Genomic DNA, 10466 nt, shown 5'->3' on the forward strand with positions numbered 1-10466 from the left:
ACAGTGTTTTAGCTTGTCGTGCAGTCATAGTCATAGTAATTTATTCCATAAACATTCCAGTGCTTAAAAACCACCTTGTTCTGTTCTAAAGGTCCACGGACACCGAAGCAGACACAGACGGCAAGGTGCCGGGCTGTTCCTCTCATCGTCATACGTGATACCAGGGGGGGAGGGGCACGGCGCGTGGGGGGAGTGGGGGGAGGTCTCGCCGTGTTCGCGGACGTGCGGCGGGGGTGTAGCTAGCCAGAAAAGGATATGTCTCGAAGTTGGGTAAGGATCTTGGTTTTGAGTTGAGACATACTCGTAGTCAGACATAGACATACTCGTACATGAGACTTGGGCGCCTTCAAATTAGAGACGAGGAAGCGCTGCAGTAGTGCCATTGTGGCGCGCTTGCAGCAACACTATACTAGTATTCATGCAATTTCTAGACTTTATTTTTCTAGCACAGTTGCATACCTATAATTTGAAGGCGCTCTTAGAAGCATGCTCTGTTTCTTAAATAAAGCTAGAGAAGCAAAGCAGAATAGAAGACGTGAAAATTCTTTATCTTTGTTTGAAGACCTGAGCCTGTTCAGACTTGAGTTTGTACTACGCTAGACAGCATCCTTATAATAAACATCACGAGTGACTCGTCAAATGCTTCACTGGCAAAATTCCTAGCAGAGGACAGACATTACAAAATAAACAAAATCAATCGTTGTTACCTACTGTTACTGTAAGGCCGCCTCCTTGGCCGCGCAACACTGGCCACTAAGAAAACTGCATGCGTGTGCACTACATTTTTCTCGACGAACAATTTCGATGTTCTTTTGTTTTTTTCTTGGACACGAATTTTGTACGCATTTAAATTTTCTCGTCTCGATTTTGTAAGATAAAATTATTTCATAAAAATTAACTAAAATTACCACGAAACACAACATTTACGCATATCGAACCACTAATCTACAATGCTTGCTCTCCATAAGTATCCCTTTACACAGTCTTTCCCAAAGTGGGCGATAACGCCCCCTTGTGGGCTCTGCATGCTTAAAGGGGGGCGGTAAGAGACTCAGAAAAAAAAAATCGGGACGTTGTGTAGAGGCTTGAGAGGCGTCATTTACTAGGAGGACTCTTAGACACCGACTGAGCACTCGACACTCCACTACAAATGGGGGCGCTAAAAAGAATTTATTCTCAAAGTGGGCAGTAGACAAAATAAGTTTGGGAACCGCTGACTTTACATCCTTAAAAAAATACCTGACTATAAGAAATTGATGTTTTCTGTTCCAGACCAGACGGCCAGCCTCTGTGCCGGGGAGGAGACACGAAGTTCTTCTCGTGCCAAACACAGGACTGTCCCGACGGCGCCCAGGACTTCCGCGCCCAACAGTGCTCGGAGTTCGACGACGTGGCCTTTAAGGGAATCAAATACAAGTGAGTCATCAAATCCAATTAAATCAATTATTTAGCTTGAAAATGGTACAGTCAGTGTCAAATAATTCGTGACACCCAGACTGGTGAAAAAGATGACAACACAACCTTAATCCAATTTTAACAAAGACGTGTTGTGAATTTTTTGACTATAGTAAAGTAGTTTATACCTACTTACTTTGGTGTCACGAACTATTTCACGCTGATGAATAAATAGATGGTACAATAGATTATTATGTTTCTTTAGATCACACATTTCACCAAAGTACCTATAGCATGCAAAAAGATATAAAAAAATAAGTGAAATCGAGGTAATATTTTGTTGTTTAACTCGCCTCTGAGGTGTACTGGTAAACCACCTGTCTTAGACCCAGATGTTTCGGGTTCAATTCCTAAGTGGTGGCAAATTTTTGTAGCGTAGTGGTGAAGAAGGTATAGCGTCAGCGCTTCGTACCTTTAAATCCAATATAAGCCACCACCATCTCTTTACCAAAGTCTTTTTTGACTTTTAATGTGATATTTCAAGAAGATTTCTAGCATCAAACACTTAATATACTTTATATTAAGCGTTTGGAACCTTGAAAAGATGTATGATCAAGCTTCTGCCATTATTATCCAGATGGGTGCCATACACAAAGGGTCCGAACCCGTGCGAGCTGAACTGCATGCCGCGAGGCGAGCGGTTCTACTACCGGCAGAAGCTGCAGGTCGTCGACGGGACCAGGTGCAGCGAGGAGTCCTTCGACGTCTGCGTCAACGGCACCTGCCAGGTAAACTAAAATTATTAAAAAAAAAAAACAAGTCTAAAAGAAAAGACTGGCGATTATGTGTTTCGTACTTTTGTTTATAAAAAGATTTCTGAAGCATCGTATGCGTGGCACACGAAAACTACTTACCGCTAGATGGAGTTGTAATCTTTTAACTCACGATGGTAAAGTTATCGTCTGCATGACTGAGTATCGTCAAGGAGTATATAAATGGAGGAACAAGAATAACAGTTTGAAAAGAATAATATCTATAGGTGCCATAGACGGCGAAGTAGTAATTAAAAATGGTAAATTTTGCAATGGTAAATATTATTTCAGCCTGTCGGTTGCGACATGATGCTGGGGTCAGCAGCGCGCGAGGACAAGTGCCGGGAATGCCGCGGGAATGGCACCAACTGCCACACTGAAGACAACATTCTGGACACACAGGATCTCAGGAATGGTGGGTCCATTGACTAACCCCAGGTCCTCACAGACTCTGAGGACCAGCCACTCACTAATTGGTGAACTGAACAACGATTGCCGTTTATCAATTTCACCACATCAACCATCATCATCATCAGGACGTCTACTGCTAAAAATAGACCTCCGTCAATGATATCTATTGACTGGTTGATAGGGGCCTACACCCAGCGCCTTCCTGCTACCTTTATGAGGTCGTCGGTGCGCCCTGTGGGTGGACATTCCACGCTGCGTTTTCCATCATGTACCATAGTAATTGCTTTTATAGTACTAACAAATTTCAATTTGGTAACCTTATAGTAATTGCCAAATTTCCAAGAATCTGCGACGCCCAGGGTACATTGTCTAATGATTTCATTGGTTTTCAGGATACAACGACATACTTCTCATACCTGCTGGGGCAACCAACATTTATATTAGAGAAGTCAGAGCATCCAGTAATTATTTAGGTAAGTGGATCATAAATCTGTAGGTACATACCTACTTCGTTTATCGTCCATCAAAGTAAAATGATGTTTATCCCACAGCGTTAAGAGCGACAACGAACGACACATACTACCTGAACGGTTACTACCACATCGACTTCCCTCGAAGCATAGAGATCGCGGGGGCGACGTGGCACTACGAGCGAAGCCAGAACGGGCTGCCTTCGCCTGACAAGCTGAGGTGTTTGGGACCGACGAATGAAGCGCTTTTCTTATCTGTAAGTAATATGTACCAACGAGGATACTATGCTGTTAAAACGAAATAAACCTATGTAGCAAACCATTGGTCGCTCGTCTCCAATTTAAGGTCTTACCTCTTTCTTAACTCTTCTCTTAGGTTAATTCCTATGATAGTTTTATTTTCCATGCTTCTGATCCTGAAGCCACTAGATAAAATGTCCAGACATTCCACTCGATGTGTCGTTGAAGTCTTTACTTTACAATGGACTTTAGAGGGAAAATGATGATGTTACAATTCTTGGCACGATTTTTCTGCGTTTTATAGGTATAATGCAAAAGTCTACATTTCTGCACAATTATACAGGGTGTTTGGCGCATCGTGTGCCAAAATTATTTGGCGGATAGAATGGGTCATTTCCTATATTTTCAGCCCCCATAACACGTTCCATGTCAGGCGGCTACTTTTATATTAAGTTTTTTAGTAATTTCACCAAAATACCCAAATCGCATCATTTAATTTCGATTTAAAAAAAAACCTAAGCGTAGCCTCAAAGTAAATATTTTGTTTTGACGTGCATTGATATAGGGTTGCATCAAATCTAAATTTACTGGCAAATATCATCTAGTTTTTTTTTAATTCAGCTTTGAACTTTTCCGAAAAGTTGAAAATGGACTAAACATTTAAGTTTACATGGCTATAAAAATTTTTTTAAAAGAGATAGCGATCTTCGGATTATATCAAAACTTCTCTAGTCTATCCCCATTCAAACGGTATACTAATCTTGTTTAAATAATAACAACAACTTCACAAATTCCCTAAATTAGTGCATTGACTCTATTCGGACTGATTTGCGAAATTTGTGTTTATAGCCCCTTTTTGTGTGAATAACACGTTAAATACCTACAGGTAAAAATATTTATCTTATGCAATGTAAAAACTTTTTCCCTATCGTTTTTCAACGTGGATTTCTTGAAATTAAAGACGAAAATAATTATTTTGATCGTTTATTAATTATTACAAATTTTGTTCAAAATGTCCGCCTCGGCAACGTATACACTCACGACATCTTCGACTGTTGTCGTATGCAGCCTCATTTCTCTTTTTATTACTATAAAGGCGTTTTCTATTCGTTGTTGTAGTTCTTCTAATGTTTGAACTTCCGTTACGTACACCAGTTCATTACCTCGTCCCCAGACGTAAAAATCTAACGGAGTTAGGTCTGGGGAACGTGCAGGCCACTGTATAGGGCCAGTCTAAATTAGAAGAAGATGTCGTTACTTAGTGTATACGTTGCCGAGGCGGACATTTTGAACAAAATTTGTAATAATTAATAAACGATCAAAATAATTATTTTCGTCTTTAATTTCAAGAAATCCACATTGAAAAACGATAGAGAAAAGGTTTTTTACATTGCATAAGATAAATATTTTTTACCTGTAGGTATTTAACGTGTTATTCACACAAAAAGGGGCTATAAACACAAATTTCGCAAATCAGTCCGAATAGAGTCAATGCACTAATTTAGGGAATTTGTGAAGTTGTTGTTATTATTTAAACAAGATTAGTATACCGTTTGAATGGGGATAGACTAGAGAAGTTTTGATAAAATCCGAAGATCGCTATCTCTTTTAATTATTTTTTTATAGCCATGTAAACTTAAATGTTCAGTCCATTTTTAACTTTTCGGAAAAGTTCAAAGCTGAATTAAAAAAAAACTAGATGATATTTGCCAGTAAATTTAGATTTGATGCAACCCTATATCAATGCACGTCAAAACAAAATATTTACTTTGAGGCTACGCTTAGTAGTTTTTTTTTAAATCGAAATTAAATGATGCGATTTGGGTATTTTGGTGAAATTACTAAAAAACTTAATATGAAAGTAGCCGCCTGACATGGAACGTGTTATGGGGGGTGAAAATATAGGAAATGACCCATTCTATCCGCCAAATAATTTTGGCACACGATGCGCCAAACACCCTGTATAAACATAAAGTTATTATTTGTTTTCAGCTTCTCCTACAAGAGCCAAACGTGGGCATTCAGTACGAATACAGTATACCCAAAGCACTAGCGCCACCGCCCAACCAGGAGTACAACTGGGTCCACGATGAGTTCACGCCTTGCAGCGAAACATGTGGTGGAGGTATTACTTCTTTCTGAGAGTTCTATTTGTTTTCTCTAGATATACTTAATAGAAGTAAGAAACCGTCAGCTCATCTACATACATATTTAACTATAGTCTTAGGGCGTGTCGTTCACGAGCCCTTATGCTGCCTTACAAAAAGTCCGGTCTGACACATTTTTTATTCAGAACGGCTTGTTTAATGTAATACTAATAAGAATCCGAACCGGGGGTGGAGCCTGGTGACCCGTAGCATAAGGTAGGTGTCTCTTTTGAAACCTATTCCAGGCACCAGTCCCTTACACTTTGGGTTACAAATCCCTGGCCTAGTTCATTTTATTTTTAAGGACCTAAATTGTGAAGGGCTTAATAAAAAAATATTCTACCTAAGATTTTTTTGTTCTTCAGGTATCCAAACCCGCAACGTTACGTGCCGGACCCGCGAAGAACTAGACGTGGTGGACGACGGACTCTGCAACGAAGCCTTCAAACCGGACTCCAACCAGACCTGCAACAACAACCCGTGCCCCGCCCAGTGGGTCACGGGCGAGTGGGACAAGTGCACCAAGCACTGCGGCGAGGGCGGCACCAGACATCGCCACGTGTACTGCGAGAAGATCATCGCGAATAGGTGAGTCAAACTGGCGGTTCTGCTGTAGATTCTGGCTACACAGGAGTTGCAGTGACAGGATCGAGAGGTGAAAATAGTCCCGAATGGGTGAGCCATTGTTGACGTCAAAATAGCTGGTAGTTGAAGCAGGAGAGGCGAAAAAGTAAGACTTGCAGATCATGTAGGTACCTTTATCTACAGTCTACTAACTACAGTGGTCCTTCGACCCCAAGTTATTCTGCAACGAGGCCTTCAAGCCGGACTCCAACCAGACGTGCAACAACAACCCGTGCCCCGCCCAGTGGGTCACGAGCGAGTGGGACAAGTGCACCAAGCACTGCGGCGAGGGGGGCACCAGGCATCGTCACGTGTACTGCGAGAAGATCATCGCGAATAGGTGAGTCAAACTGGCGGTCCTGCTGTAGATCCAGGATGCACAGGAGTTGCACTGACGGGATCGAGAGGCGAAAATAGTCTCGAATAGGTGAGCTACTGTTGACGTCAAAATAGCTGGTAGTTGAAGCAGGAGAGGCGAAAAAGTAAGACTTGCAGATCATGTAGGTACCTTTATCTACAGTCTACTAACTACAGTGGTCCTTCGAGCCAAATAATTCTCAATGAGGCTTTCAATCCGGACTCCAACCAGACCTGCAACAACAACCCGTGCGCCGCCCCGTGGGTCACGGGTGAGTGGGACAAGTGCACCAAGCACTGCGGCGAGGGCGGCACCAGGCATCGCCACCTGTACTGCGAGAAGATCATTGCGAATAGGTGAGTCAAACTGGGCTTCACTGGTTGGGTTTTTATTGGAGGTGAAGCTGGAGATCCTAGCTACACAGAAGTTGCAGTGGTGGGAATGGTTCCAAATAGGTGAATCATTGTTGACCTCAAAAGAGCTGGTAGTTGGAGCTGGAGAGTCGTCGTGCTCCTGCAGTGGGGATTAAATAACCTGGTGACGATGATGATGAGTCAAACTTGTCCTGCACTGGTTGAGTTTTTATTGGCGGTGAAGCTGTAGATCCTGACTACACAGGAGTTGCAGCAGTGTGAATGAGAGGTGGGGATAGTCCCGAATAAGTGGCTTATTGACCTCAAAATACCTGTAGTTGAAGCTGGAGAGGATTCAAGCGAAAATATATCTTACAGATTATCCTACCTAAGAACATTTGAATAGTTCCATGGTGTTGATGATATGCAACAAGTGGGAGTGAGGGTTATTTGGCTACATCATTGTTATGTGTTCACAGCTAGTTTTCAATAAAACACGTAATATTTATAGCTTAAAAAGGTGTAAAATTCTCTACACTCTCTAAACTGGCATACCTTGTTTCAGAAATCCAACAGTGGTCGCGAATAAGGAGTGCTTGGAACTGCTGGGCCCCATGCCGGCTCAGTTCGAGGAGTGCAACCATGACGCCCCCTGCCCTACCTGGTTTACCGGACCTTGGAAGCCTGTGAGTACTTAGTGTTAAATATTTAAAAGAAGACTACATAACACAATAATAAAGTAATACTTATTTTGATAGCAATAGCTTATAATACGATGCTGAAATGGACTTGTAATTAAAATTTCAAGTCCATTTACTTACAGCTAAGCTTTAACACTTACCTACTTGTGTTAGAAGTGTGGTCAATAGAAATATAGTCCAGCGATTGACAAAGACCGAACTCAGTCAACAGTAGGGTAATTGACACCTTTTGTTGCAACATCAATGAATTCCAATTACAATCCTCTTTAATTTATACCTAACTTTACAATTTTGTTCCGTATTCTAGTGCGACAAACTGTGCGACGAAGGCAAGCAGACCAGGCAAGTGGTGTGCTACCAGAAGACGGACGGCCGCGTGGAAGTCCTGGAGGACAAGGAGTGCGTGGACGAGAAGCCTCCCGCGGAGCAGGCTTGCATGTTGCACCCTTGCGAGGGAGTCGACTGGGTCCTCACTGACTGGACTGGGGTAAGAACGAGTCGAAATTCACATTCACTGATTACAAGAGGACGTTAGAATAGTTTGTTTAATGTTTGTGATTTAGATACCTTTTGTGAGAAAAAAGCTAGACACTTTCAAAAAGTCATCTTTGGAATATTTTTTGCATTTTTAGATTCTCCATTCTTGATTGATTTAGGCCTGGTTCTGACACGGGCAATGACCGCGTGGCTTCTAGTAGTTCTCACTTGCAAGGCACTGAAGCGGTAACCATGCGGTTAATGCTAATGTACGAGAACTATCCAGCAACCGTGCGATTATAGCTATGTCTAAACCAGGCCTTAAGAGTTTTGAAACGACCAGTAGCCTTATTCACGTAACAAAACTTTAACGACAACAAATCGCTGAGTTGCGATCCTATCGAGTAATCGTTCTATCGAAATGACCCTTGTGAACACGGATTTAGAACTGTTTTCATTAGGACTACGTAACAAAACTTCAACGACAACAAATCGCTGAGTCGCGATCCTTTCGAGTAATCGAATGACTCTTGCTAATACGGATTTATAACTATTTTTCAATGGGACGACTTCTAAATGTCAACGAGTTCTTGACTGTCAAAATGCGCCACATATCTACGACATCAATCATGTCAGACACCCTTTGGCGGGAATAATATTTATCCTCAGTCGCTATACAACCCAGACAATAGAAGAGTAAGAAATTGTCTTTTATGACCTTTAACATAAAATATATTTTCCAGTGCGACAACTGCCTATCGACAGTGCAAACCCGGAGTGCTGTGTGCGCGACCAAAGACCGAAAAGTGGTGAACTCCACTTTCTGCTCGTATCATCCTACTCCAGTGCTGGAGGAGCCGTGCGACCGCACCAAGCTACCTCCTTGTGAAGTCCAGTGGTACGCCACTCAGTGGAGCAAGGTGATCATCTTGATAATTAAATAAAAATGTTTTTATTTCAGACATCAAAGTCAGCACATGCAGCTGAACCCATTGCATAATAAAAGAACAGTATATTTGAACAGCTACATAAAATACTACTTTGATTCATTCATTGCGCTCATTTTCGAGTACGGGAGCTCCCAATTTTTTTCTATGGTTTCCCTAACGAACCTTGTTAGCGGAGCGGAGGTAAGAAAATTTCTCGCAAAACATCTAATTAATCCTACGTTCCTTATTTACCACGATGCCCTCAGTATTTAAACCGCAACAATGCTTTCCGACGCAAAGTTTGGGATTCTGGTGACTTAAAATTTTACCTATTGGATTAAACAAGTAAAAGGGTCAAACAATATTTGTATTACATGTATAAATCTACCCATTTGACACATACCTACACCTTGAAATGGAATTATTAACCCTAACCTACGTCGAAATCTTCATTGTGGTGATTCCAATTTCGTATTATTCTCATCATTTATTTATTTATCATCGTGGTAAAAAAAAAATTCTCATCCCCAAATCTTATTCAGTGTTCAGCAGAATGCGGCGTCGGCGTGCAAACCCGCCGCGTCTTCTGCGGCATGTTCGACGGCGAGTCGGTTCTGAAGGTGGCCGACGAGCGCTGCGACCAGGAGGAGAAGTACAACGACACCCGGCCCTGCGAGGTCAAGAAGTGCCCCGCCTTGTGGTACGCTGGACCTTGGTCTGAGGTAAGACAATGTGGATTATTCCCGTTCTTTCCACCAAGCTTCCCTTCTATTTAATTTTTATTCCCGTTCATCCCACTGGACTTGATGGTAGGACTAACGAGAATATTTTTTTTTTAATTCACTGCGAGGTCAAAAAGTGCCCCGCCTTGTGGTACGCTGGACCTTGGTCTGAGGTTAGTCAATGATAGACCATGCTAGCTGACAGTGTAAAATTTATTTTTAATTTATTCAGAACTTCAACAGCACATACAGATCAAGATGACTGGATGAAAAATGTGGGAGATTGTGATCTTTCTTTTTCTCATCAAGACGTCATTTAGTCCAAGACCCTGTAGGACCAAGATCCTCTCCAATTGACCAATTGTTTGAGTAGCTTTAGACGCCAAGCAAGTAGACGACTCCAGCCTCATCTTTTAGTCAGTTGAATTTTGATTAGAAAAGCAGCTGTCTATAGTAAAAGTGGAAAAACCTCAATATACGAGTACACCTAAGGCTGTGGTCTCCGTGTGTGTACAGCGGCGTCACAATGCTTTCTGTAGAAATGTACTATTATGGTCTCTTTCAGACGTTGATGGTGGACGCCGATAGGAACGTTGAAGCTGACGTCGTATGCAGGCTATGCAGCGTATAGCGTTTAATAGCTGACCGTAGCCTTAGGATTTTATCATTCTATTTGTTTGTCCAGTGCACAGCGCCCTGTGACGGAGGCGAGCAGTTCCGCCGCGTGATGTGCCTCAGCGGGACCGAGCCGGCAGTGGACTGCGACATCGCCTCTGTGCTTGACAGCACGCAGGCCTGCAACTTGAGCCCTTGCAACGAAGGTAAAA

General features: G+C 42.2%; 1 protein-coding gene across 1 annotated transcript in view; it reads left to right on the top strand.

Moving 5' to 3' along the window:
* LOC114356782 (papilin-like) overlaps positions 1-10460 on the top strand; it is a gene marked incomplete at its 3' end in the record, with an annotated part of 82427 nt that extends 71967 nt beyond the window's left edge. The window contains exons 3-15 of the mRNA XM_028310138.1: positions 92-270; positions 1273-1416; positions 2033-2183; positions 2499-2622; positions 3011-3091; positions 3170-3345; positions 5321-5453; positions 5841-6063; positions 7376-7496; positions 7819-7998; positions 8732-8908; positions 9460-9639; positions 10325-10460. Coding sequence (XP_028165939.1) covers positions 92-270; positions 1273-1416; positions 2033-2183; positions 2499-2622; positions 3011-3091; positions 3170-3345; positions 5321-5453; positions 5841-6063; positions 7376-7496; positions 7819-7998; positions 8732-8908; positions 9460-9639; positions 10325-10460 — 2005 coding nt within the window. The remainder of the gene's footprint in view (positions 1-91; positions 271-1272; positions 1417-2032; positions 2184-2498; positions 2623-3010; positions 3092-3169; positions 3346-5320; positions 5454-5840; positions 6064-7375; positions 7497-7818; positions 7999-8731; positions 8909-9459; positions 9640-10324) is intronic.
* Positions 10461-10466: the final 6 nt, after the last annotated feature.

Source organism: Ostrinia furnacalis, unplaced genomic scaffold, assembly GCF_004193835.3.
Source record: "Ostrinia furnacalis isolate ACB-3 unplaced genomic scaffold, ASM419383v2 OfSCF2912, whole genome shotgun sequence".
In the NCBI taxonomy this organism is placed as follows: Eukaryota; Metazoa; Arthropoda; class Insecta; order Lepidoptera; family Crambidae; genus Ostrinia; species Ostrinia furnacalis.